At 54.3% G+C, this 26,456-nt stretch overlaps 11 protein-coding genes across 11 annotated transcripts; 5 read left to right on the top strand and 6 right to left on the bottom strand.

The window, feature by feature from the left end:
* Positions 1–113: 113 nt before the first annotated feature.
* On the bottom strand, positions 114–1,383 carry MRS44_010365 (uncharacterized protein; the record flags this gene model as incomplete). The annotated part of the gene is made up of 3 exons (XM_046269862.2): positions 114–892; positions 956–1,190; positions 1,249–1,383. 3 exons carry the CDS (start codon positions 1,381–1,383, stop codon positions 114–116), a joined length of 1,149 nt encoding a protein of 382 aa, XP_046131194.1.
* A 35-nt stretch (positions 1,384–1,418) lies between these two features.
* On the bottom strand, positions 1,419–1,844 carry MRS44_010364 (uncharacterized protein; the record flags this gene model as incomplete). The annotated part of the gene is made up of 1 exon (XM_065620091.1): positions 1,419–1,844. The coding sequence occupies one exon, from the start codon at positions 1,842–1,844 to the stop codon at positions 1,419–1,421; it is 426 nt and encodes a 141-aa protein (XP_065476280.1).
* A 1,448-nt stretch (positions 1,845–3,292) lies between these two features.
* Positions 3,293–4,184, top strand: MRS44_010363 (uncharacterized protein; the record flags this gene model as incomplete). Its single annotated transcript, XM_065620090.1, has 2 exons — positions 3,293–3,893; positions 3,949–4,184. 2 exons carry the CDS (start codon positions 3,293–3,295, stop codon positions 4,182–4,184), a joined length of 837 nt encoding a protein of 278 aa, XP_065476279.1.
* A 312-nt stretch (positions 4,185–4,496) lies between these two features.
* Positions 4,497–5,733, bottom strand: MRS44_010362 (uncharacterized protein; the record flags this gene model as incomplete). The annotated part of the gene is made up of 2 exons (XM_046276459.2): positions 4,497–5,574; positions 5,648–5,733. The coding sequence occupies 2 exons, from the start codon at positions 5,731–5,733 to the stop codon at positions 4,497–4,499; spliced, it is 1,164 nt and encodes a 387-aa protein (XP_046131196.1).
* Positions 5,734–6,439: 706 nt separating this feature from the next.
* Positions 6,440–7,667, bottom strand: MRS44_010361 (uncharacterized protein; the record flags this gene model as incomplete). The annotated part of the gene is made up of 3 exons (XM_046276460.2): positions 6,440–6,842; positions 6,900–7,387; positions 7,443–7,667. The coding sequence occupies 3 exons, from the start codon at positions 7,665–7,667 to the stop codon at positions 6,440–6,442; spliced, it is 1,116 nt and encodes a 371-aa protein (XP_046131197.1).
* A 349-nt stretch (positions 7,668–8,016) lies between these two features.
* On the top strand, positions 8,017–8,789 carry MRS44_010360 (uncharacterized protein; the record flags this gene model as incomplete). The annotated part of the gene is made up of 2 exons (XM_065620089.1): positions 8,017–8,057; positions 8,423–8,789. The coding sequence occupies 2 exons, from the start codon at positions 8,017–8,019 to the stop codon at positions 8,787–8,789; spliced, it is 408 nt and encodes a 135-aa protein (XP_065476278.1).
* A 1,292-nt stretch (positions 8,790–10,081) lies between these two features.
* On the top strand, positions 10,082–11,382 carry MRS44_010359 (uncharacterized protein; the record flags this gene model as incomplete). Its single annotated transcript, XM_065620088.1, has 2 exons — positions 10,082–10,276; positions 10,381–11,382. 2 exons carry the CDS (start codon positions 10,082–10,084, stop codon positions 11,380–11,382), a joined length of 1,197 nt encoding a protein of 398 aa, XP_065476277.1.
* Positions 11,383–12,122: 740 nt separating this feature from the next.
* MRS44_010358 (uncharacterized protein) lies at positions 12,123–13,370 on the bottom strand (the record flags this gene model as incomplete). Its single annotated transcript, XM_046281257.1, has 3 exons — positions 12,123–13,037; positions 13,095–13,238; positions 13,311–13,370. 3 exons carry the CDS (start codon positions 13,368–13,370, stop codon positions 12,123–12,125), a joined length of 1,119 nt encoding a protein of 372 aa, XP_046131199.1.
* A 2,049-nt stretch (positions 13,371–15,419) lies between these two features.
* Positions 15,420–17,123, top strand: MRS44_010357 (uncharacterized protein; the record flags this gene model as incomplete). Its single annotated transcript, XM_046281258.1, has 5 exons — positions 15,420–15,779; positions 15,868–15,963; positions 16,017–16,664; positions 16,747–16,867; positions 16,924–17,123. 5 exons carry the CDS (start codon positions 15,420–15,422, stop codon positions 17,121–17,123), a joined length of 1,425 nt encoding a protein of 474 aa, XP_046131200.1.
* A 3,833-nt stretch (positions 17,124–20,956) lies between these two features.
* On the top strand, positions 20,957–23,866 carry MRS44_010356 (uncharacterized protein; the record flags this gene model as incomplete). Its single annotated transcript, XM_065620087.1, has 6 exons — positions 20,957–21,389; positions 21,446–21,738; positions 21,798–21,997; positions 22,052–22,211; positions 22,270–23,008; positions 23,061–23,866. 6 exons carry the CDS (start codon positions 20,957–20,959, stop codon positions 23,864–23,866), a joined length of 2,631 nt encoding a protein of 876 aa, XP_065476276.1.
* Positions 23,867–25,040: 1,174 nt separating this feature from the next.
* Positions 25,041–26,197, bottom strand: MRS44_010355 (uncharacterized protein; the record flags this gene model as incomplete). The annotated part of the gene is made up of 4 exons (XM_046276461.2): positions 25,041–25,316; positions 25,373–25,870; positions 25,960–26,087; positions 26,155–26,197. The coding sequence occupies 4 exons, from the start codon at positions 26,195–26,197 to the stop codon at positions 25,041–25,043; spliced, it is 945 nt and encodes a 314-aa protein (XP_046131203.1).
* Between the last annotated feature and the right edge of the window lie 259 nt (positions 26,198–26,456).

The following is a 26,456-nucleotide window of genomic DNA, read 5'->3' as shown; positions in this document are numbered from 1 at the left end:
CAGATCATGATTCATGGGTATCTATTGTTTTCCTTTCCGTCAAGCGTTCATGGAGATTATTTGTTTTCCAACTTCTCAAACACCCCATCCTATCGCCATCCTGATCCGCTCCCTCATGCATGGGGATCAGGCAGCCAAAACACCAGCTCCTGGTCAGCCGTAGCGAAAAAGTTGAAGCGAGGGTTGAAGCCTAGCACGGATGCCTCCCTCTTATCAGGCAGCGTCCAGTTTGGCTCGAGGACCTTGTTGTCGCCTGGGGTCGTCATGCTATCCCAGACCAACACATCCTTCTTGGAACCGCTGAGGATATACCGGCCATCAGGGGTAAAGCAACAGTCGCCACTGCTCTCAAAAGTAGTTCCATCAGTCGAAGCGCCAGATACTGCCTCGCCAACCGCGAGCCGTCTTGTCCCTCCGTTTGGCTTGCGCAGGTATGCCTTGAGCGTGCCCTCAAAGGCGTCGAGCAGGAAATGTCCATTACCACGGGTTCCAACAAGCAATGACTTTCCATCATTAGAAAACTCAAGTTTTGTCCACCCCTTGACAAGACACTGCGAATCCACCCGCCGGCACTGCTCCACGACATCAACCGTTGCGAAGGGGGCCTTGTCGTAGTTGCGCGCATCATAGAGCAAGACCGTACCACTACTTGGACAGGCCACGGCAAAGACGGTACCAGAAGGGTCGTATGCGGCGAGGTAGGGGGATCGGAGGAATAATTGGCCCTGGCAGTTCTTGGTCTGCGTGTCCCATAGGCGCACCGTATTGTCTCGGGAGCAGGAGATGAAATTGTCGCTTCCAGGGTGAACGGACAGGCAGGTTACGCTGCCTTCGTGACCTTCGAAGTAGCGGATAAACGAGTTGTCGTGCGTCGCAAGGTATCGGATCGCATCTAACAGCAAGAATCAGCGTTACATGTTCCGTGGAGCCCGCTTGGCGAGGTGAGGTCAGGTACCATTTTGCTTGGTGCTGGCATAGATGATGCTTGAGCCTGTGTGAGTGAACTTGGCGAGCTTGACGCCATACTTTTTGCTGAGCAAGCTCTTGTCATGGCGACCCTCCTTGACATTGTAAATCTGGATCGTCTCGTCGCTGGCTGAGGTCATGATAAGTTCGCCTTCGTCGTCGAAATCGATCGATAGCACATGGGGCTGAGGGCGTCCGTCCTTGATATCATCGCGGCGAAACAGCTGTAAGAGACGTGGAGAGATTAGAGCTCGGCCGTGAAAGACGAACAAAGGGTCGTACCTTGGTAGGACGAAAGTTGGATATCACATCGGAGAGGTTGGAGACGGAGGCGGTGGCGCCAATGGTGCGATGAATGTTGAGGGAAGAGCCGTTGGGGGTATTCGACCGGTCGATATCCATAGGCGTGGAAGCCATGGTGGGCTACGAGGCTGCAGGCGCAGATCGAGGTGCTAAGCTATGCCAATGAAGTGAACAGCTCGAGGGACAAAGCCCACGGAGCGCGTGAACGATGCGAGGACCCAATCGCACAGATAGCAAGGGTTGAAGCAAAGAACCAAGGGCTCAGCGGCCCAGTCGCTATGAGTCAAGGTTCTAGCGCATGCGAAGCGTATGTATCGAGCTGGGGGTGACGTCTGGAGGGCGGGTTCGCGGTTACTTTGGCCCGAGTGTGATGGTGTTGATGGATGGAATTGGATCTTTCCGCAGATGGAGCTAACCACGCCGAGAGCCAACGGCAGCAGCTGGAGGGGTGCAGGCAGCCTCAGCGCTGCGGGGTGCAGCACCATAGGCGACGGCCATCGGAATGGGACCTGGAACCTGAAGGCCGCCACGGCTTGCTCGTCAGGCTGTGGACCCCTGAAGAAGCGCCCAGGCATGGAATTAATCCCACTGTAATCCCGCTACGACAAAGCTCTGTAACATGTCACAAGGTTCTGTGAAATCAAGCCTTTGAGCATGGATCTGTCGACTGATGCAATGCATCTCGCTCGAGCGGATGTGATACTGCCTGTGACTGCGAGATGGTCGTGTGCAGTTCAGCACAGGCAAAGAAGCAATCCTACACGCGAATCTACTAAATCAGGTTCCTAGAGCGTCACATCTGCACAACCGCCATGAGCCGTGACAAGCCGAGCTTATCCCAATGGTCAATAGCGCAAGACGAGCCATGTGTTGAATCGCCCACGACAGCTGTTCTGCTGTTCCCCTTGGCCCTAGCGTGGAGTCTTTTCTTCTTCTCCTTGCCCAACGATTCACCAAATCAGAGCTCGTCATTTGTCCCCAGTCAAAGGGGGAGTGGTCCTACTGACGCAAGGTGTGTGTGGTCCCCCCGTGGGCCCGCTTCCTCCCCCGCGAAAATCGCCGCCGAGGTCGGCACCTCGTTTCCCGGCCCCCGACCCCGGCGCGGGAACAGCAGCAAAGAAAAAAAAAATGCCCCCCGAGATTGGATCGCGGTTGAGAACAACGGGTACTGCAGGACCGCCAGTACCCAGCCCAAGGCAGGCTTTGGGCATTGAGAGTGTGTGCCCGGGATGGAGGCATTGCATCGGAACGGTTCGCTAGAGATTAGTCGGCTGGATGAATCCCGATCTTCGTCAGCGGGAGCGTGTCTTACAAAGGCCTTAGTAGATCCCGAGTCAGATATATCCCCTACCTACCCCCCAGTCTCACTCGCCCTTCGAGAAGCTTGGTTCGCGTACAGCCCACGTTGTGTACTGTATGTACCTTTTTAGTGTAATTGCGCTGCAGGTGGTACCTCTGCGCTGACAATTTCTCGTGCTGCGATAGGGTCCGAAGCCGCCGGTGACGGCGTGAACCCTTCTTTTCTGCGCATCTTCCATCCCAAAACTTCCTCTCGCTTGCTCACTTTTCCTTCTCTGCTGCTTCTAATCTTCTCGGATCTCTTGAGCTCCTCATTGCGGCCAATCGTCGACACAGGTTCTCTCTCCCGAGCTCTCCGACCCCTCTAGGGAACTTTCCCTTCCTCTTCCGCTCGCTTCCTTCTTCCTCTACTCGACCGTTGGCCGCCTCCTTGCGTCTGGAGAGCTCGGGGTCATGTCGACGACCGTTGGGTAAGCTTACCTGCCTCAAACTCGTCTAAATGTCTTTCATGGCGTTCGAGAGTTCCTTGTTTGCGACTGTGGCCTTTTTCTCGTGCTAACCGTGTCCCTCTACAGCGCTTTTATCGCCGGTGGCATCGCCGCTTGCGGCGCCGTCACGGCGACCCATCCTTTGAGACGGTCAAGATTCGGTAAATTCTCAGCCTCCAGAGTCTCGTCGCCCGTCGAATTCAATTCCAGCTGACTTGCGATCTTCCCTTTGTAGCATGCAGTTGCAGGGCGAGCTCCAGAACAAGGGCCACCAGCCTCACCACTACCGCGGCCCGATTCACGGCGTGAGCGTCATTGTGCGCAACGAGGGTGTCCGTCGCATCTACCGCGGCATCGGCGCCGCCTACATCTACCAGGTCCTCCTCAATGGCTGTCGTCTCGGCTTCTACGAGCCCATGCGCCATGGCCTCGCGACTCTCTTCCTCAAGGACGGCAAGGCCCAGAACCTCGGCATCAACATGCTGTGCGGTGCCTCGTCGGGCGTCATCGGCGCCGCTGCCGGCAGCCCCTTCTTCCTCGTCAAGACCCGTCTCCAAAGCTACTCCGAGTTCCGACCAGTTGGTACCCAACATCATTACCGAGGCGCATGGCATGGTTTCAAGTCCATCTACGGCAGCGAAGGTATCACCGGCCTCTACCGCGGCGTGCGAGCTGCTATGATCCGAACCGCCTTTGGTAGCTCCGTTCAGCTCCCTACCTATTTCTTTGCGAAGCGCCGTCTTGTTCGTCATCTTGGAATGGAAGAGGGTCCCGGTCTGCATCTTGCTTGCAGCGCTATGAGTGGTTTCGTCGTCTGCTGCGTCATGCATCCTCCTGGTTAGTTCTGCCGGTTAAACACTTCTCTACAGTCACTGACGCTCTACTCTTACAGACACGGTCATGTCCCGTCTCTACAACCAGAATGGAAACCTGTACAAGGGCGTTATCGACTGTCTCTCCAAGACAGTTCACTCCGAGGGTGTCTTTGCCCTGTACAAGGGTTTCCTGCCTCATCTCGCCCGAATCCTACCCCACACCATCCTGACGCTCAGTCTGGCGGAGCAGACGAACAAGCTGGTACGCAAGGTCGAAGATCGCATTCTGCCCAGGATGGAAATGGCAGCTTAAGGCGCTGTTGCGGGAGAGTTGAGTCAGGCAAGCGAGGAGAGGTCTGAGGGCCGATTGGATACCAGAGCATAATGGCTCTTGTTACGATAGGAAGGGTGGATATTTCTCGAGTACTATTTTACATGGTCACCTTGGTTAGAAGACGGGAGCATCTGGCATTGCCTACCTTACCTAGGCCATGGATCGGGCAATCAAAAGGCGGCGCGGCGCATCTTGGGGGGTTTTCGGTCATATAGACACAGAGACACCAGAATAAATAACGGTGCTTTTTTTATTGTTCATTTCCAAGCTTCATCTTTATATAAGCTTTTCCTATCCGTGAATGGATCGCTTACACCCATAGCACAGCCGGCTCACGCCTCCAGAACCGGACCCGTGGCCGGAATCGTCCCCTATCTCGCCCGCCCATCGCGAGTCCCCTTCAGCATCAAGTGACATGCCGCAACTTCCACAGAAACTATTCCCCTGCGAGCGTTCCAGCTTCCCTGTCGTACGGACCACGTTGGCGACGATACCCGAGTATCCTTCCTCGACACTCTGAAAGTATCGCGCCATCACCTCCTCGATGCTCATATCTTTGTGCGAGACTACATTGGCTGTGGCGTCCGCCTCATTTAAAGGCACAACTTCCTTGAGCGAAGGCACAAGGTCGATGTACTGTAGCATCTCGTTGCGAAAGATTTCGCGCAAGGGGTAGTAGACGGGAAACTCAAGCCGGCTGGTCTCCTGTACAGCGCCGTTCGGTGTCGCCTCATACTTGCACACTGTGGTCATGCCATCGGCGACCTGCAGTGGAACTGCAAAGCCTCGCCCATTGGCAACCTCCGAAAGTGTCAAGGCGGCGAGGGCTGTGGTACTGTGGCCGAGCAGAAGTGCTGAGCAAGAGCGCTCTATGGCCGTGTGAAGGAGGAGATGACGGACGAGCTGACGGAGGATGTCGGCGCGCGATGTGACGGTGGGAAGAGCATCGAAGAGCCTCCGGAGACGGGCGACTGGGTCTTCATCTGGCATACCAGCGTCCAGGGGTAAGGTTGACCAATCTATGCTCTTGACAGAAAGGACATCTGTGAGAGGTACACACTCGAAGGTGGCGTGCGGGAAGCGCTGACGATACTCATCAAGGAGCTTGCTAGCAGGGGACTCTCCTCCCTGTGGTGACAGATGCGTGTCGACGTGAACAATAATGGGTTCAAATGGTGATGATGCCTTATTTATTGAGTGGCGATGGGCCGTTTCATCAAGGATCTGGGCAAGAACACTTGATGAGGGACCAAATGAAAGACCGGCCAAGTATCGGCGATGAACCGGTAACCTTGAGACACGGATGTCTTTATGCATGGCGCCGAGACGCTTGATCATCTTGTTGACGACATACTGAACAAAGCAATCGCTGTGAGTGAGTCAGAGGGTGCCTCACAACGACAGCTTGGAGAAAGGCCTTTGTGAAACTAGGGGGTAGTTACCGGCATGCAGGGTCCTTTCGCAGATTAAACGGAGCATTCTCGGTCTTGCACCGCTTGCAAGGCCGGCTGGTGTCGGAGCTGGGCATCGGGGTCGGGGTCGGAGACGGAGACGGGATTCGGGTGGCTTATACAGGGTAGACCGGCCTTGTCCGTCACGGACGTTGAATCTTCGAAATAGAGCGTTTAAGGCCTCGTCCGTATAGTGTAAGAATTTTATATTCTAGTTTATTGCCTTGAGGGAGGGGTAGAAAGTGTTTGGTAGGTCGGTTGGGTAGCAAGAAGGCGTGATGGAGTGAAGTTTGTGAAAAGTTGAAATTTTCGCCGCCGCCAACCGCTTGAGCTTACACACACAACAAATGCATCCCAAGAGTCAGTCATCGCCAAGCGTATATCTATATCATTACCAGCAAAACCCATATCAGTAAAAGAAACAGACCTCGTCTTGTGCAACCTTTTTTTCAATAGTCACCAACAAACAGAAAATTGATCCTTCTATTATCTTGTCGTACTCAATTACACGTGCAAAAGGCGGCTCACTTGTCTATTCAGTCTCTATGTAGAAGTATTCATTCATTTAAAGGAAACCAAGTCAAGAACACGCCTTAGCTCATATTACGGTTATAATCTTTGAACTATAAGGTAGGTAGCTTCAAGCAAAATTATGCACCCACATGTGAGAGAAATATTAACCCTACAAGTTTGGAAACAACAGAGACCGTTCGGCATCTAGCATCTATTTTGTGCTTCAATCGATTCTATGTCGAGTCTGAATGTTACAAGAAGCCCAGCATGCTAGTTTTGAGATCCAAACAAACTGCCAAGTACATGGTCGTTGAAGTACTCTCGTTCCTTGTTCCATGCCTTGACCAAAATCTCCTTGCCCACCTTGACCAGCTCGATGTTCTGCTCAGGGGTGCCCCATCCCGGCGTCTGCGAGCCGAAGCAAATCAGGTGAACGCCGACGTGGATGATTGTGCGGTAGGCGAACTCATCGTCGACTGCGCCGTAGCCGTCAGCAAATGCCCTGATCAACCATTCGCCAGCGTCGATATCCTTGTATAGCTTCAGCTGCCATAGTTCGGCAATCATCTGACCAAGATCAAGAGGTCGGACGCCTAGTTCTGCTAGCTCCCAGTCGACAATTCTGATGGGAGTCTGAGTGCCCTCTTGAATGGAGACATCAGGCAGCAAGACACTATTCCATGATTAGCCATCTTCTAATCAGACATCGTTGCATCTTCGTCCAACTTACTTTCCAGTCCAAAAGTCACCGTGAATGACGTTTAGAGCAGCCTCATCCTCGAGCTCCTTAGCAGCCAAATCGCTGATGCCCTGAATAACGTCCCTTGAATCACCAAGAATGGTTGGGTGCTGGTCCACCTTCTGCAGTAGCTGCTGGTAGTTAATCATGTTCTTAAGAACCTGCATCTCCTTGTTCCCCGCAAAGACTTCTCGAAGCGCAGCTTGCCCAGGCTCCTGGCTCCAGGAGTGGAACGCGCGGAGCCAAGCGCCGAGGCCGTGGCCGAGCTGCTCGCACTGAGGCTTGAACGACTCGGGAGTTGGGGCGGCGTAGTGCTTGAGAGCATAGTCCTTGAGGCTGACGGCGTTGGTGAGGTACTCTTGGACCTGAGTGTTGGTTTCTTTGTTGAAATGATACACGGTGGGTGTGGATATGGCGCAGGACGGTGTTGTTGCCGGAGGGAGGGCAGCAAGATGGACGAGAGACTCTTGCTCGACGGCCTGTGGAAGCTATTAAAACGATAATGGAGGCGACTGTTTGCACGAGTATACTTACACATCGCGATGTCGTTAGAGGAAAAGCAGGGTTAGTAGCAACATAGCCTTCACCCTGTTTAATCACCACACCGTCGGGGTATTCTGAGGAGGGGTTCTCGAGGGTGGCATGATACATGAAGTTGGCAGTACCACCCGAGAGTTTCGTGAGCGACGAGACGGCGAACGGTGTCCCCTGAAGGACCTGTTTCACCTTGTCTTGAATCTCGTTCTCGGTGTTGGCCATGATTATGGTGTTGGTGTAGTTGGTTGAGAGAGATTCTGTGGGGTGACACAGACACGGCTTAGACACAAGTTACTAAGGAATTGGCTGATCCTGTAACGGAACTCAAAGGGATGCCTCTGATACAGTGATGCCTTTGATAGACAGACTTATACTCTACTACTTATATACTGTTTTTCTGAGGCTGGATATTGGCAATACGGCCACCGGTGAGTATGTAGCTGCCGGTGATGCCGTAATTTGCAACCAACCAAGCCTGTGATTCGACAATGGCTGCTGGGTCGAACACTCGCCGATGACTCAACAAAAGTCGTCAAAGGGCGTTTGCTAACCAGCAACGGCAAGAAACAAAATGCAAGGACAAAACCGAGGAAAATCAGAAGCGACCGTAGGGTAAGTTAATATCATTGATGGAAGAGCCGCTCATGTTCGCCCCTGTAGCAGCAATGTTTCGCCTTGTTGCCATGCCCTGAACATCCCCCACCGGAATAGTTCGATACGACAGGCGGGCGACAGGGAACAAGGGCCCTTTCGCTCTCATAATAGCCACCAGTTATCGTCTCACAAACCCATGGGTTGGGAGAAGCGCCCTGTATCAGAATTAGCAACCGACCGACCGTCTGGCCGGGCCGGGCCTTGACCTTGGCCGTCCCGTTTTGGGTGTGCGCTCGGCCGGCCATGTGCATGCAGCCGCACGACAGTCATCAATGGAGAGAACTCAAAGTGTCTGCTTGCTTGCATGGCCAAACTTTACACAGAGCCGGGGCGGATCTCCTGGCCCGGGATGCGCGGACATCCATTGTTCGCTGCCTTGGTCAGCAGCTGCACAGCACAGCCTCTCTTCGTCCCAACATTAGGTTGAAGTCATTCACTGAGCAACCCCCAACGGGCACTGCCCGAAGGATTGGATGTCATCGCCGACGGGTCGTGGAGGACGAGGCAAAAGACGTCAACTGGCGGTACGTACGTAAGACTGATCCCCGGCGGGCGCAACTTGGTCAGGGTCTCGACCTTGCGCCACCTGATGTAATGCCGCCTGGAGATGGAGCTGGAGGGAGAGAGATCTGCTGGCTTCAACCCCTCATTCTTTGGACTTACGAACACGGGCTCAACGTTCATGCTTAGAGTCAAGTAGAGTTCTCATGTACCGATGCTCCCGTCCGAGCTTGACAAGCCTCAGAGGCGACGCAATCTGCACCCAGAACTGAGCTCTAAAATACAGTAGCCTAGAGCTAGGTAGCTAGTCTACTGTTATGACGGATTGATCTTGACCTGCTTTTCCCGATCTCATTTCTTCATGGCCGATTCACAGTCTGTAGCCTTGACGCCGCGTCGTCCGCCCGCATCCGTGTCTGTCGACAAAAAGCACAGAGTGATTCGACACGAGCGCCTCCTCGCCGAAACGCCCCGGCCGCAGAAAAGCCTACTTGTACCAATGCATGACGGAGGGTTCCAACAGGTACTCTGGGGGTACGCTGCCCCAAACTGTAAATACTTGACCTTGGCTCCAATTTTAGCAGCGATGCCAAGTATAGCCCTGGCTGGGCGCTCGTGCTGACAAGTACCTGCAGATCTGGGACTTGGCTTTTTTCTTAGCTAGGTTCCAGGTGCTTAGCAGGTCCCCCCCCCGTCATTCATTCTGGAGACCATCCTGCGACAAGACAACCTCCGCTTCCATGTCGATCAAAACACATTCTCCTCCCCTTTCTCTCGTCTCGTCCCGTTTCGTTACATTCTCGACCTTCCTTGCTCAGTAAAAGCCGCATTCTACACTTGACCCTCCAGTTCTTGCATAATCATTCATCCCCTTCATCTCTTCTTGCCACCTCTTTTGCTTCACTTCCAACCTACTTCTCTCTCCTAAAGCTTGCTTCTTCAGCTCCTGTTGCTGTGCCTCCGTATTCGTACTCTAATAAACAACAACATCCCCCACGCACGCTGCGACAAACCAAACCAAACCACACCCACTATTAGACACTGCGAAACCACTTGATCCAGACTCATCTCATCCGTCTCACCACATACGCCGGTATCACGTTCCACGCCCACCCAAATCGCCGCTTCGTCTTCCACCACCTTCTCTTCTCGTACCTGGATCCATCCTCCGTCCCAACGGTTACAACCCAGCGTCCATTCGCATCCCTGCTTGTAACCCCATCCCTTCGACTTCGACGGCCGAGGGGCCAATCCTTCTTGTCGCAACCTTCACCGAGCCTTTTACCTCAATCTACTGCTGATTTCCCGATCGACGACTATAACGATTTTTCGAGCGCTTCAATCTCTTGGTCTACGAATTTTTGGACATCACTTTCGACCGTGCTTCCTCCGCGACGTTTCTATCCTGCCTCATGCGCATGGCATCGCCGTCACTCCCAGCCCCGAATTCAAATCATCCAGCTCCAAGAGATTAGTCAACCATGGCCGGAACACTCGTCGAGCGCCCTGTGCCTCAGATGCAGGCTTCACTCAACACCAAGTTCGATTTCTCCACGCGACCTCGCAGCCATTCCAACATCGAAGCTGCATTCTCCCCCGTAAACAATGATGGCTGCTTCGACTTTGATCGTGTTGTGAAGAGTGGTTATGTGCAGAAGCGCACCCAAAAGACCAAGGTATGCACTATCCTGAGTGTTCTCCTTGGCAATGTTCCGAGCGTACCCCTCGTGCGCTCCTGACGGGCTGCTCAAGTCCAACTGGGTCTAACCTCTGATTATAGAAGTGGAAGAGCGTCTTTCTTGTGCTACGACCCAACACCATTTCCCTGTACAAGACTGACAAGGAGGACCGTTTGCGACACCAAATCTACCTGTCCGATCTTACTGCCGTCGCCGAACTCAAAGACCCCAAGCACAAACGCCAGAACGTATTTGGGCTCTTTTCGCCGTCCCGAAACTACCACTTCCAAGCGCAATCTGCCCAGGAAGCCCAGGAATGGATCGCCTTGATTCGAAAGGATGCGCGCATCGACGAGGAGGAAGACGAGATGTTTCTGTCCAGCCCGAGGGTCACGCGACAGTCCCTGGCTGGCATGAACCCAGTCCCTATCAATGGTTCGTTGGATCGACTGGGCGAGAATGAGCGTTTCCTTTCGAGCTCTCCTGAGCCCCTGGCCACGTCAACCTACAAGTTCGGCACTTCCGGGGGCAGGAGGAGATCATCTATACTCGAATCTTCCGGATTGTCCGGCGCGGAGTTTGCGTCCCACTCCGATCTTTCCGATACCGAGGGTCTCCGCGTTCAAGATACCTCATTCGAAAGCTTCGCCGTTCAGTCGCACACCAGCCTCCCTCCACCAGGCCCCATTCGCCAGCCCGGCATGGGTATTCGCTCCGCTAGCCAGACCAGCGTGTCCAACATTGACCAGGACCCAGACCGTGTCATCTGGCAGGGCTGGCTCTACTTCTTGCGCAACCGTAGCGGAATGCGCCAGTGGAAGGACATGTGGGCTGTACTCCGCCCCCGTAACCTTATCCTCTACAAGGATGAGTCTGAGTACACAGCTCGCTGGATCCTACCACTTTCCTCGATTGTCAACGTTGTTGACATGGATCCTCTGAGCAAGAACAAGAAGCATTGCCTGCAGGTCATCACCGAGGAGAAGAGCTACCGCTTCTGCGCCCACGACGAGGATGCCCTCGTTCGTTGCATTGGCGCCTTCAAGAGCCTACTCGCCAAGCGCCGTGAACTCGAGGCCCGCGTCGCAGTGGCTTCTTCATGACCAGAGGCCAACCGACCATGAACAATGAGCAACAAGGCCTATGTGCCACGGGCCTCGACGAAACAGTAGCACCCTTGACGAATTACGACGCCCAACGTTTTCTTGTTTCTATCTGATAGCGAACTACTTGATCTACTTGTCTTCCTTTTGTTTAGCGAGACTGGCAAAAAGAGGAGGGATATCCATGCTTTTGGAGGAGTTTTCTTTTTTGTTTGTTCCCACATAGCGCCTGTCCATACGCAAGACTTGCTTCATTTTGTATCCATAGCACATACCTATCAATGATATCCACCATACCTAGCACCGTTCTCTAGCATTCCCAGAACACACCATGTTTCATAGTCCCAAGATAGCATCCCAGTATCCCAAACGCCCGCCGACTCTCTAATAATGCAATCTCAAGACGGTTACAACAAAACCCAAGCTAGAAATGAACTGTAAAACACTGAAAAACACCAAGATTACCAAGACGGCAAGACATGCAGGAACGTGTATGGATCGTCGACGCCAGTCGGGCCCAGCGCTCTGGGCGTTGCCGCATGAGCCAAGAAGTAAGGGCATGCGAGTATGTCACTCCCAGCCTCCAACCGCTCATCAGAGTCGTCTTGGCATTGGCCGGGAGGGGTGTATGTCTTGGCTTGTCGGCGAATGAAGCGTGAGGGGAGATGTATCAGTTCTCCCATAATACGGGCAGTACGTTGCCTCGCTGGCCGTCATCCTGGAAGTGATGGAAGATAAGCCTACTCCATCTTGTCAATTCCAAAAAACTCAGCATCGAAATTGCCGTGCTCCATCAAGTTAAACTCGTCGTCATCATGGTCATTCATCAGGTCTTCGAACGTGGCATCAGCCACCCCATGACCTCCGAGACCGCCGCCGGATTCGATGCTGCCAAAAATATCGTCGTCGTCGAACACCGGGTCTAGGGATTCCGTCTTCATCTCCTGCGAGGCCGCTTGGGTGTCTGTATTTGTTGAAGGCTCTGTCTTGATGGACATATCACCAGAATGTCCTGGCGGTGGTGGTGCGGGGTTCGCCTGGCCACCGGCGTTTGTGGGCAAGAGGTTGTCGAGACCTAGGATATCGTCGTTTCCTTCAGTAGGAGCAAATGTCGTGAGGTCAAACGACGGCTCTTGGGCGGTGGATGGATTCTGTGACTCGTTGTTTGGGGCCAGAGCGAAGCCCATGTTGGTAAAGTTGAGCTCCGAATGAGGCATGTCCCCCGTGAGGTCCATCGTATTGTTGTCCAGGGGCTTTTGATCCATGTTTGGCATCGGGGCCATTGGTGCCGTTGCAGCTGGAGCAGGTGAGGCGCTGGTCTTGATGTGAGTAGCCTCACCAAGGAGGTTGGGATGCATGGGCGCCACAGGCTCATCCTTCATCGTCACATCCTGCTGGCCAACATCCGGGAGTCCCATACCCATATCAGGAAAGGGGGCGACAGGCTTGTTGCCTGTCATATCGGCCATAGGTTGGGCGGCGGGAGGGGGTGGTGATGACTCAATATCAATGACCATGGGCGATTTGGACTGAGGCTCAATAGGCTGAGGGGCCTGAGGTGCCGGTATAGGCTGTGGTAGCTGACTCTGCTGCTTCTGTTGTCTCTGTTCCTGTAACCTCTTGAGGTCACGCATCAAGACGGACTTGGAGTTGATCTTTGTGGGTGTGAGTGCGAGTGTCTGGAAAGGTCAGGCCTTTTGGGGATCACTCACGATATCCCATTCTAATTCGTTCAGGGCAGAATGAAAGGTATGAATGGTGTCGGGCAGTTTAGACTTGAGTGCGCCATGAGGCGGTTGCACGCTACCCTGAGCATCTTTCCGTGAGGCGCGAAGAGCCTTGCCAGTTTGAACAAGCTGAGATATGAGTGGTCAGAAAGAACGGCTCAACAACGAGGCTTAAATCGGAGGTGGGCTTGGGATCCTTACAACGTCGTTGACCATGAGTTGTAGGACGTCCAGCGGGTCCTGGGGTTTTTGGGACGCCATTGTCAAGGTCAAGTAGCCGAGGTGCCTTGAAAAGAGCAGGGGAATAGGCCTTATGAGAAGCCTCCAATTATCTGATCTTTAAGCACGTCGTAGATCCAAGAGGTTGCAAGATGGGTTGTTTGTCTTCGAGGTTGAAATCACAAAGGTGAAGACGCGCCCCCAAAGCTTAGGCCATCCAACGAAAGTGAGTTTGACGGAGCGAAGTCACGTGCGCCCAAGATTCACTGTCTGAACTTCGAAGTTGTTTCACTTCTAGATCGGCCTGTTGGGGAGGAAGAGACTTGGGTAAGCACATAAGGAAAAGAAATATATTAGGTATCTTGGATAACAATGATATAATGCATATACTTGAACTAGCTAGTTCGCCCTGGTTGTTGGGACTGGTGCCCATGAGAGGAGGGGCCGCGATGATTGTGCATGCGTTTGCCTTTGCGAAGCGTCCCTGAAATAAATAGTACCTGTGTAGTAAAGCGGGCGTTTTCTTTTTGATATGTCGCTTAGCGTTTGGACAAGATATACAATCTGTATGATCCCCGACTATTAGGAAACTCTACCAATGTGATATTATCCTCGGGTCGAGGCAAGCAAACGTTGGCAAACGTTGGCAAACGACGACTTCTGACGCCAGCCACCCACCATTCAACGCGGCGCCGGAATATCACTTACCGCTCTTCTGCAAACGACTGGAGAGCTCATCTATTTTCCCGCGGGATATGTTTACCAGGGTTGATATCTGAGGCGGAGAAGTTGTCGAGGCAGACTCTGTCACGCCATTCCTGCTGGATACAGCCATGTTAGTCGACTAGCGCTGGCGCTGTGGGCTGGTTGAAGACACAGCAAAGCCATTGGAGTTGATCATGTTGGAGAATGGAGTTTGTAAGAGAAGTGGCACAATGAGTTTAGCCATAGCTTATGGCTTCTCGAGGCCAAATAATCACCTTCGTATCCCACTCTTGGCCCTGCCTCGTCATCTTCAACTCCCGCCCGCCTGTTGTCTCTCCTCTCACCCTTTCACATCCTTGACCATGTGATCGAATCAAGCGTGAAGAATGACAGGACAACCAATCACTGGTCATGGCACCTGCAGGGGATGTTGGGTTGGCAGTTGAGGTGGATAGTCGGTAAAGGTCACCGATTGATACCAGGTTGTTAGTATGTGCTGTACTGTATAGAGAGGACTGTGCGAACTTCCAATGAGTGGTGGTAGTTAATCTGCCCGTGCCCCTCCATCGCCCGCGCGCTTCTTCCTCCCTCTCTTCCCTTGCTTTCCCGCCAGTACTAGGATTCGAAATCTGTCTGTTGGAGTGGCTCTTGCGATTTTCCTTTGGGCTTCGTCTGGTTCCTCTCCTGTGTCCGATTTTTCTTTCTTCCTCGTTTCCTCTCCTCGTGCTTTGTCGCTTCTCTCTCGTCCGTCTTCTACTGCGCATCGATCGTTGCTGCAACTGCTACCTAACTCACCACAACTTCAGAGTCTCTCTCGCCGTCCCTCCAACTCCAAATTATCTGGTCGTTGTCTCTCGTGCGGTTGCTGGGCTCCGATTTGTCACGTCAGGTCGCAAGGTACCGCCGCGATTCTTTTGGCTGCCCGTTGAGCGGCTCACCAATCTCCCCCACGTCTCAAGTCCACTGGCAACGTCTCGTTGGCTTCCGCTCAAGAAACCCGAGCTCTCGAGCACCCCTCCTCTCCAGCTTCTCTTTGCCCTGCGCTGCGTATCGCATCGCATCGCATCGCAAACACTCGGTCCTCTGCGGATTCCTCCCCGAGCTTCTGGGTTTCCACTCCCACTTCCCGCCTCCCGTCTCCCTCCCGTCGTCAGATCAGACCCCTCTGTGCCCACCGTGTCACTAGCTTCCTCGCCGAGTTGACCCCTGTCCTGTCAAACGCTACAAGGTACATACTGTCACCGACCGCCGACTGCGCTCCACCTCGACCGACCGACTACAGCTCATAGGTAGCCTTACCACCCTATCTCTGTCGTCCATCCTCTCCTGTTACTCCCCTCCAAACCGTCCGCATCCTCCGACTTCTCCTCCACGACATCCTCGAGAATGGCTGACGCTGGCACTCCCTCCAACACGGCCCAGCTGCCTCCTCCGCCCGAGCCCAATGCTGGTGCCCAGGGCTTTCAAGGCGGCCAGAATGGCAGCCAGGCTCTTCCTCCTCCGCCTCTGCATATCCCTCAGAACACCAACCCGATCCCGACTGCCATCACTTCGCCCAGGTCTGGCGACCAGGGAGGCATCATGTCTCCCACCAGCGCGGGGGGCTTCCGCCGTGCCGCCCCTGAGCCTAACAAGCGCGCCCTCTATGTCGGTGGTCTGGACCAGCGCGTGACAGAGGATGTGTTGCGTCAGATCTTTGAGACTACGGGTCATGTCCAGAACGTCAAGATCATCCCTGACAAGAATGTAAGACCTGAGCCCGTTTCGCCACGGCCATAGAGCTGGGCACTGCATCATGGAAAAAGAAAAGGCGGGCTAACCAAGAACCTTGCAGGCGCGGGGCTACAACTACGGATTCGTCGAGTACGATGACCCTGGTGCTGCTGAGCGTGCTATGCAGACCCTGAACGGACGACGGGTTCACCAATCGGTAACACATCACTGGCAAACTCGTTGGAGGACCGAAGCTGACACGTAGCGCAGGAAATCCGAGTCAACTGGGCGTATCAGTCAAACACGACAAACAAGGAGGATACTTCCAACCACTTCCACATTTTTGTCGGCGATTTGTCCAACGAGGTCAACGACGAGGTCCTTCTCCAGGCCTTCTCTGCTTTTGGTTCCGTCTCTGAGGCTCGTGTCATGTGGGATATGAAGACCGGTCGTTCTCGAGGTTACGGTTTTGTCGCCTTCCGGGACCGACCTGACGCCGAGAAGGCCCTGAGCTCGATGGACGGCGAATGGCTGGGTTCTCGAGCCATCCGATGCAACTGGGCGAACCAGAAGGGCCAGCCGTCCATGGCTCAGCAGCAGGCCATGCAGGCCATGGGCATGACCCCTACCACTCCCTACGGACACCACCAATTCCCAGCGCATGGCGTCGCTAGTTACGAAGTCATCCTGACCCAAACCCCCAGCTGGCAGACTACCTGCTACGTCGGAAACCTCACCCCTTACACAACCCCCAACGATGTTGTACCGCTGTTCCAGAACTTTGGCTTCGTCGTCGAGTCGCGATTCCAGGCCGACCGTGGATTTGCTTTCATTAAGATGGACACACACGAGAATGCCGCCATGGCGATCTGCCAAATGAACGGATACAATGTCAACGGTCGACCCCTCAAGTGCAGCGTATGATTTGCCCTACCTCATCAAGCCTCTCCCTGAGGCCACCCATGATTGTACGAGATAGATGACTGACATGTGTTTGCAGTGGGGCAAGGACAAGACGCCCAACCCTCAGGGAGGATTTGACCCTTCTCAGCCATACAGTCCCCAGAGTGCTCAAGCTCCTCAATACCCGGGTACGCCTACCTTTTACCCCCAGTATGGTGGTGAGTGTGAAGCGTGAGCGAGCAGGCAGATCTTGTAGCTAACAGCGATGGAATAGCCCAGTACGGCGGACAGCCCGGTAACTACGGCGGCCCCCAGACTGGTTCGCCGGCAGGCTACGGAGGATCCCCGATGGGATACGCCGGCCCCCAGAGCGCCGGAGGCTACGGACGGGGCCAGCAGCCCCCCAACGCCGAATGGGCGCAGCCTCGCCCCGGACAAAACTTCAACAACGGATTTGGCGGTTACCAGGCCTAGGAGGCAAAACGAGACCAAAGCAAGACAAGAAGCTGAAAGCCGGACGAAAATGATGACCAGGGATGCAAGTGTTTGTCATTTGAGATAACCATACTCTGGGCATTTCCTCCCTTTGCCTGTTACCCCCCTGTTTTCTTTCCACATTTCCGAGGATTCTTCTCGTCAGCTTGTCTTGTTGATATCTATCTGCTGGCATTTTCAAGTTTTACTGCCTTGCCTACAGAAGGGGAATTCTGTCATGTCCCTCCCCTGTTTCTGGGGAAAGAGGTGGTTATGGTTTTCTCTCTGTGTCTCTGTCTCTGTCTCTGTCTGTTTTGCTTACAATCTACTGTATGCATGGATCCATGTTTTTACTTCTCTTCTCTTTTCGTCGACAAAAGTCGGGAGCGCCACATGTTTCTCAAATCTCTCTCTATCTCTCTGTCTGTACGAGCGCTAATCCCAGGATACCATCAACGTTTCACCTTAGCTTTGCGGCATTTGGGTCAGGGACCAGTCTGGCATTTCAATTTTCCCTTATCTGACGAGGTTATGAATGTTCCATCCAAATCTTGTGTATCTGTCCTGTCAATGGAGCGTCTGATATTTCAGTGGCTGGCGAGGGGGCGGCAATTCCATTCCATGGATCATTATTTGTGTATCTAGCGGCGAGATTTTCTTAACGGATTTTTTCCTTGTCCCCTTTATTTTCATTTTTACCTCGGTACACGGCATGACGGAGAAGCGAGCAAGAAGAAGAAGCCGTTGTAAAATTGACGACCCAAGAGATGGGGAGAAGAGTATGGAGGTGAGGAGTGAGTAAGAAGGTGCCTAGAGAATGCTACTCTGGACACAAGGGAGTCTCGGGGAGGTTCTATGAGAGGAGGCAACGCAAGATGAAATGAGAGACGAATGAATGAAACAACGATGACGAGGGGCATTCTTTGGCGAATGCAATGTCATATTCTGAGCCCTGGCCTCGGGATTGTAATGGAAGAAGTGGTCTTAATTAATGCATGGACAACTGAACACCAAGGCAGACAAGGCATACGCACATGGGGCGGGAGATGGATGCTAAGCTGGAGAGCGTGAGTGCTGTCTGGGTATCTATCTATTCTCCCCTACACATGATGCAAGAGGCCGACTACAACTTGGAGCGATCCAATGGAAGTCATATTCTGATCTGATGCTCGCTGTTGTTGAAGACGGGTTGCGTCTCGTGTCACCAATTGATACCTCCATACCTCACGAGTCCGTCTTACAGCAAGGATCGAGTTTGACTTCGGAGCTCTTTGTGTGTGACATGTGCAAGTGAAAGACGCAGAAGAAGTTTGGTAAATACCAGCAGTGAGAGAAATACTTGGAACAGCTGAAAGGTGAATTACCTTGGTCCATCGGCGAGGGCGGGTATGGCATGGACACGAGAGCCACGTACGTTGGGCCGAAGATGGTGAGCTTATGAAACGGGGTTGGGACGATTTATGGGCTGCTTCTGGGGCTTGGGAGGGCCTGGGCGTGAGGTGCCGTGAGGGTTTGCGGGGACCGTTTGGGATTGTGAAACTTGTTTTTTCGCCCTCGTTCTCTTTCCATGTCTTTATTCTTTTGAATACATGCTCGAGGAAGCAGGGACAAGGACTTCATTGTTGGTTCTTGGTAACGCTGGCTGGCATCAATCGGGTAGAGATGCTTGCCTGGATGGAGCCGGGGGGACAGCATTTGGATTTCTCAAGAACCCTGCTTGGACGTCGTGCCGTGTTGGCAGAGCATTTCCGGATGGACCCAAAGCCAATTCTTTCTTTGGGCAAACTCGATGGAGCTGCTGGTATGACGGGAAACGCAGTGCCAGCAAAGAGGGGGAAGAGAAAATCATGGAGATCGGTTTGCCACGATGTCGGTCAAAAACACCGTTTTTGATGCCACTCTTTCTTGTTCATCGTGTAGTTTATGCCAATCCACGCAAGCATCCCCATCGCGAACGGCGTCAAGCTTGCAGAAAAAAGCGCCAGTGAGCGCTGATTCGTGACGACGCACGCATGGAAAGGGATCGTCTGTCTCTCTTGGCCGCCGACCCATGTTAGTCCGCCGCCGCCGCCCCCTCATCCCCTTGTGGCCGCCGCAAATCTCCCATCGTTTCTCCAGCAAGGAAGTGGACGAACGAACGAACGAACCTTGCCTGAGTCGGTCCCCCGAGGAGAGGGCTGAGCTGGGTGAGGGGCGCGGCTTTTCGGCGGCTGGGCATGGATCAATCCAATGGATCGATTTGCTTGGCTCGGCTCGAGGTTCCAAGGTCAGAAGAGTCAGAAGAGAAAGAGTGTGAGAGAGGTCCGGGCTTCAAGCCCAACGACGTGAAGCGAAGCGCCCTCTGTCAGCAGCCCAGCCCGGGTACGTGACCGAGGGACGAAGCGAGGGCTTACAGCAGGTTGAAGGGATGATAATCAAGGGTCTTTGGGCATTTATTCCTGCCGGATTGCCTTGTTTTTTCTACGTCTGTTATCATGTCCCATGCGATTGCGTAAGGGTAGCATGTCTATCCGCTCAAGTAGACAGACGACGTACGTCTTGTTCGAGGGTCTGTGTTAGAATGGAGACCTAGGTAGGTATCGTCCCGTCGGCATTTGACAACCACTCGAGATTGGATCGTGGTTGTATCTGCGTGCTGTGCGCACAGAGTCAGTTGGCGCTCTGTTTGGTACTGGACTGGACTGGCTGGACTCCATGGCAGTAACGATACCCTCTGTAATACCTCTAGGTAGTCATCAGTGGCTTTTCCCGCCGTGCCCTTGGTATCCATCTCTTGACGTCGTCCTTCTCTCCATTGCTGGATGCCCTCTTTCTCATACTCGGGCCGCCCACTTGCCGCCTTCCTCGTCTGGTCTTGTCTCATCCTTTTTCTCTGAGTGAGGGACAAATCTTGTGTCCCCCGGGTTGGCCGCAGCCGCAGTCTTCTCACCTTGCACCCTCGCATTCTCACATCCACATCCGCCTCCTCTCGGTCTCGGGCTCTCTCACCATGAGTAGTACATGCGCTTATTAACCTTTCCATTTTACTCCTTTTCCTCTTTTTTATCGATCGAGAACCCCAAAGCCAATCTTGGCGTGCCGTACTGTACCATATCACCACCTTCTCGTCATCTCGCCGCCTCTGCGTCATCCTCGTCTTTACCACCCTCATCCACTGATTGACCGACACACACGCTCTCTCACGCTTCCCTCCTCTTCCATACCCACCCCCGGGCCTTGGGCCTCCACTGACGACTGCCCAATCCCGCCCCCTCCCGCCCCCAGAGCCAGACAGGACCAGAGCTCCAATTCGCACGTACATACGTGCTGCGCGTGTGCTGTTCTGTTCCGTGCTGGCTGTGCTGTGCTGTTACGGTACTCCATACCTGCCTCTACCTACCTGACCTTGCGCGCTGGCTTGCTGGGCTGGTGGACTAGCTAGCGGGCACCTCACGCTCTACGCGACCGACGGGACCAGCCTGAACCCAACTCCAACTCCAACTTGGCGACTGCATTACACCCCGACCCAACCAGCAGCAGCAGCAGCCAACCATCCATCCTGTCTACCCAGGTAGCTAGCTACACTACCTAGCTGGGTCAGCCAGCCTCTCCTCCATCTCTTGCTCTCATTTTTCCCACTCCTTCCTCCATCATTCCCTCGGCGGGATCTTCTCGACGCCGACCTTCATCGACCCAGAGCCGATAACCACGCATTCCCCCATCCCCACTGGCGACGACAATCACAACAACCGCTCCCCCGCCGCCGTCGTCGACCACTTCCTCGAACCACCCCGGCGACCACCTTGACGCTGTCGCCTCAGCTGCTCGACTCGGCTTCCGCAGCTGTCAGCGCCATGGATACCCAGTGGCAGGCATATCCCGCCGCAGGCTCGCCCAGCTCCTCGAGAAGACACAACGGCAACTCCCAGGTGCCCCGAGACTACACCTCCCAGCCTCCTCCTCCTGGCGGATACAAGTACGACCAGTACCACGGCGGCGCTCCCGTTCATCCAGGCGCTGCTCCGCCCGCTTCTGCTCCCGCTGGTAACCCGGCCGCCTCCCCCATTGCACCCCCTCAGATGCGCGACGGCAACGGCGACGTTGCCATGCACGATGCTCACGACGCCCACGCGGGCATCAAGTACCCCATGAGGCCCCATCACCAGTCTCACCTGTCGGGCGGCCGTCCCGTCAACCTTCAATCTCCCCAGGAGCCCTCGTCTGCTACCCAGCGATACTCTCCCATGGAGACCTTGTCCCCCACCTCGCCGTATGCGCCCAAGTCGGGTTCCAACAGCCAGTTCACCAGCCCGACCTCGCAGCGACAATCACCTACACGCCAGGACTACTCTCAGCCTCCTTCTTTCCCGCTGGTCGCCCGCACCAGCCAGGCCAGCAGCTGCCTCCCATCAACCCTTACGCGTCTGGAAACCCCCCAGAGGGCTACCCTTCGTCTGTTGTTGCCAACATCGATGGCGCCTTCAACCTCGATCCCAAGTCTCCTCGCAGGCCTGTGCCCGTCAGCAGAGGCCCTGTGCCAGAGTTTAAGAAGCTGAGGGCTCCGTCTGACCTTCATCCCAAGGTCAATTCGCAGCCTCCGTTCCGTCGCGCCAATCCTGAAGGCGGCTTCATCAGCGTAAGTTTTTTGCGGTTTCCCGCTCGTCCGTATCACTCCATGCTTACAGGATTGCGCAGCCCCTTCAAGCTCTAACCGTTCATCTGCCTGCCACATACCGCATTTGCAACCCAAGCTTCAAATACGAATCGTCGCGCAATCCCCGTAGAGTCTTGACTAAGCCTAGTAAAGGTGTCAAGAACGATGGCTATGACAACGAGGATAGCGATTACATTCTCTACGTCAACGACATCCTTGGTTCCGAGGAGGCGGGTCACAAGTACGTCGCATTACGTTCCTCCAACTATCAGGCGCTTAATATTGACCTTTCTAGGAACCGTTACCTCATCCTGGATGTGCTAGGTCAAGGTACCTTTGGTCAGGTTGTCAAATGTCAGAACCTCAAGACCCAAGAGGTGGTGGCTGTCAAGGTCATCAAGAACCGCACAGCCTACTTCAACCAGAGTATGATGGAGGTTTCAGTACTCGATTTGGTATGGATGCGATTAGAACCCACAGGCCATCGTTCACGAAGACTAACCCTGCAATCAGCTCAACACGAAGCTCGACAAGAACGACGACCATCATCTTCTGCGCCTGAAGGATACTTTTATCCACCGTCAACATCTTTGCCTGGTGTTTGAGCTCCTCAGCGTCAACTTGTACGAGCTTATCAAGCAAAACCAGTTCCGAGGACTCAGCACCACTCTGGTCCGCGTCTTTGCCCAGCAGCTTCTTAATGGTCTTGCACTCCTCAACAAGGCCCGCCTGATTCACTGTGATTTGAAACCCGAAAACATTTTGCTCAAGAACCTCGAGAGCCCCATCATCAAAATTATCGATTTCGGTTCGGCTTGTGACGAGCGACAAACCGTGTACACTTATATCCAGTCCCGGTTCTACCGTTCCCCCGAAGTCCTGCTCGGCCTTCCTTATTCCTCCGCTATCGACATGTGGTCCCTGGGCTGTATCGTGGTGGAGCTCTTCCTGGGACTGCCACTGTTCCCAGGTTCTTCCGAGTACAACCAAGTGTCGCGAATCGTCGAGATGCTCGGCAACCCGCCTAACTGGATGATCGAGATGGGCAAGCAAGCTGGTGATTTCTTCGAGAAGAGGCAAGACGAGTTTGGTCGACGGACATATCACCTCAAGAGTATGGAACAGTACGCCCGTGAGCGCGGTACCAAGGAGCAGCCGAGCAAGAAGTACTTCCAGGCCAACACCCTCCCTGAGATCATCAAGTCGTACCCTATGCCTCGGAAAAACATGAAGCAGAGCGAGATTGATCGAGGTATGTATCCATTATATGCAAGTACTACTGCGACCGTTACTGACAGGTACAGAAATGAACAATCGCATCGCTTTCATCGACTTCGTTCGTGGTCTTCTCACTATCAACCCTCTGGAGCGATGGTCACCACAGCAAGCGAAACTTCATCCTTTTATCACGCAACAAAAGTTTACTGGTCCTTTTGTTCCGCCCATGAACCTCAAGTCGAGCTCGCTGAACCGATCGCCAGCGCCCGGAACCCAGCAGCAGCAACAAGCCGAAGCACTCAGCAAGCAGCGTGCGCAAGCGGCGCAGGCACAAGCTGCTTCGGCAGCCCAAGGAGCTTACGCCTCGATGAACTCGGGACAGTACTCTCAGTCTGGTCATGTGCAATCGCAGATGTATGGAAACAATTCCATGTATTCTCCTGGAGGCAGTCATGGAAACATGCCCTCAGCATATGGTCAACAGTCGGGCCAGTATGGACCGATGGTCATGTCCCAGCAGCCTCAACAGATGGCTCAGGGTCAGTATGCGCAAATGCCCCAGCCCAACATGTATCAACAAGGAGGCATGAGGCAGCAACGGCCACGTGCTTCGACCATGGAGCAGCAGCAGAGCGGTATTCCTGCTGCCATCCAACGAGTGGCCAGCCACCTCGATCCCAGTCAACCAATTCGGCTGCAGCCAAGCCCGGCGTACTACCCACCAACTGGAGAGAGCCTGGCAACAGCGGCGGAAAATGCCACTCGAACAGGGGCCGGACGAAGGGGGAGCCGGGTGCAGCAAGGCGGTCGTGGAAACAGGGACTTCATCCGGAACCTGGAGGAGCGTACTCTCGAAGAAGGTTTTATGGGCAACCAGAACACCTGGCATTGAATTGGCCTAACGATGGACTAGATGTCCGCGCCAACCTGTGACTCGAGCGCATCCACTCGCTAGGCGAACATCTGCCCCCGACGTCCGATCACGACGGCATGGCAAACGAGCCAGAGCTCATGGTTGGTAGTTGAGCGAAGCCCTGTGGTAGTTCTAATGAGCTAGGAGCCTCTTTCTCCCCTCCTCGATGCTTGGGGCGCCGACAAGACGAGACCTCAGCCCGTGCCGAATTGACCTCAGCGTGACGCTCACAAGCAAGACGCGGCGGCAGTAGCTCGGGGGAAGGAAGTCAGGGGCTTCGAATATCCGTCCGGTTGGGCATTTCGATGCCGAGGACGCTTCCAACATGCCTCAAGCGAGGATCACGGGGGAGCTGGAAAGCACCGCATCCGGCTTCCGGTTCGATAGGAGTCGGATGGCTTCGAGCAGTTGCCTGCGGGATGGACGGGGAGATTTGTTTATGCATGATTTCTTTTGCTTTGACACGAGCGAGGCATGCCTCGACACGGCTGTTATACAACCGGGCACGCTCCCGGTGGTGGCATACTTGATTGTTGTTTGTTTATAGCTTGAGGAGAGGAAGGGCTTGATGACCGAGGGCCGAAACGTTGACGGGGTTGAACGAGATCGGTAGAAGGCCGCTCAGATCGCCTGCAGCGATTGTACCCTGGCTGTAGATATTGTTATTTTTGTTTTGGTTTGGTGTACGAGGACAAAGTGCGCTTTGCATAGCAGGAGAGGGAGAGATTCTTGGGTTGAGATTCCCAATCGTGTAGTTGTACTGGTGCGTTTTGCTGGAAGGGGGATGGGTTTATGGGGTTGAGTCTTGGGAGGATAGGTTACGGTATAAAACATGATGAATTGCCCCTTGCCTATGCTTCACGTCTTGCCCTGGACTACGGCTCTTTCAGCTGATACCTTGGCACGTTGAATACCTATCGCTTGTCTCTATTTCCATCAATTCCAGAATAGCGCTGCGACGGCGCATGGCATACAAGAGATTGACTCCAAAAACGCCCAGCCCCAATATCACCCACCGTGGCCTTCGTGACTGCCCTCAAGCAGACGACCTGGCTTTTCTAATGCTACAAAAGACCTGAATGGCTTCTCCCGAGGATGATTTGAAAGATGAATAGACAAAAACCAAAGCATTGAGGTCAGGCGACAGAATCCATCACCTTCCGCCACGGCCCCTTTGGCCTCCTCGTCCTCTTCGGTTTCCACCAACAAGCTTGTCGCTATAGAGCTGGTCGGACCGTGAAGAATTGCCGTTGGTGTTGGACGCGTCCATCAGGTCGGGGAAGCCCATAGATCCATCTACAATGCTGTCGTTGGGCTTGGGCTGGCGGGTGCTTCGAGGGCCACTAGGGGCGTTGCTGGGGGCGTTGTTTGAGGGGGTCGGTTGGGTGCCACCGATCTTGGGGTAGACCTTGATGATTCTGCCGTCGGCCTGCAGGGAGGAGGTTAGACAAGGATAAGAGATGAATTGAACATGGTGAAACCTACGGTTTTGTCGTTGAAGGTCTCAATGACACGTTCGCCGCCTTCGCGCGATGTGAACGCCATCTCGACAATCATGATGGGTTTCGACTTGACGATCCGGCAGCTCACCATCTCGCCACCCACAGGAGTCATGGCACTCTCGATGTCGGCAGCCGTAGTGCCAGGTGCAAAGTTCTGCGCCATGACTGTAAACGGCCCCGCGAGGCCTCGAATGGTCATACCCATGGGGCTGCTGCTGGCGGCGCCGGCCGCACCCTTGGGCTTGATGATGTTGACCTGCTGCGGCGCATCGGTCGATGTGTCCATGCGATCGAGGGCAGCGGACAGGCGCGCGGCGCGGCGACCGGGCCTCTTGCTGGCGGCGCCGGGGGCGGTGATGCGGGAGCTTAGGGAGCCGCGATCGTCACCGTTGATGGAGTGGTGTAGGTCATGTGTCCATTCGCCGTTGACGTTGCCCGGAGGGGCGGGGTTTGGCCGGACGCCGATAGACGAGTTGCGCTGCTATAACACGGAGATGGGGTTTAACACGGATCCTTGCGATAGGGCAATGGGAGGGCGTTGACGAGGCCGGTGTGTGAGAGTGTGTGTACCTTCTTGACGCCGACGCGGCTTGCTAGCGATGGGCCGGGGGCGGCCTTGAGCTTCGAGGGTGCGCTCTGGCGGCGGTTCTTGGAGAAGATGCGGTCGGCGAGGGCTTCGTTCCTCTTTCGCTCGCGCCCTGTGAGGGGGAAGCCAAGGTTAGATACGATGTTCGAGGTCTGCGGGAGAGCCTTGTTGTGGCTTACCCTCTTGGATGATCTTTTCGAAGTCTGTGGCGACCTTGGCCATGATTATAAATTTAGCCCGACTGGAGGACTGAAATGACAGATGAATGATAGTCCCGAAAGGTCAGGCGAAAAGAAAGAAAGGATGCTCTGAAGGCTGATTGTAGATTGTTGCTTGGTGTCTCGAGGAACCTGAAGAAAAGAAACGCTGGTTGGGATTGCGACCGCGAAGCGCGTCTCTAATTGGAGAGTCAGTGTGCTTGGGAATGATGCAGGGGGAGGGGGGGTGTGACTTTAGGAGACCCGCGGGCGGACCCGCGCGG

Source organism: Fusarium solani, assembly GCF_023522795.1.
Source record: "Fusarium solani strain SB1 chromosome Unknown bctg00000006, whole genome shotgun sequence".
Classification (NCBI taxonomy): domain Eukaryota; kingdom Fungi; phylum Ascomycota; class Sordariomycetes; order Hypocreales; family Nectriaceae; genus Fusarium; species Fusarium solani.
The sequence above is the reverse complement of the archived record's forward strand: the minus strand, read 5'-3'. Positions and strand labels throughout refer to the sequence as shown.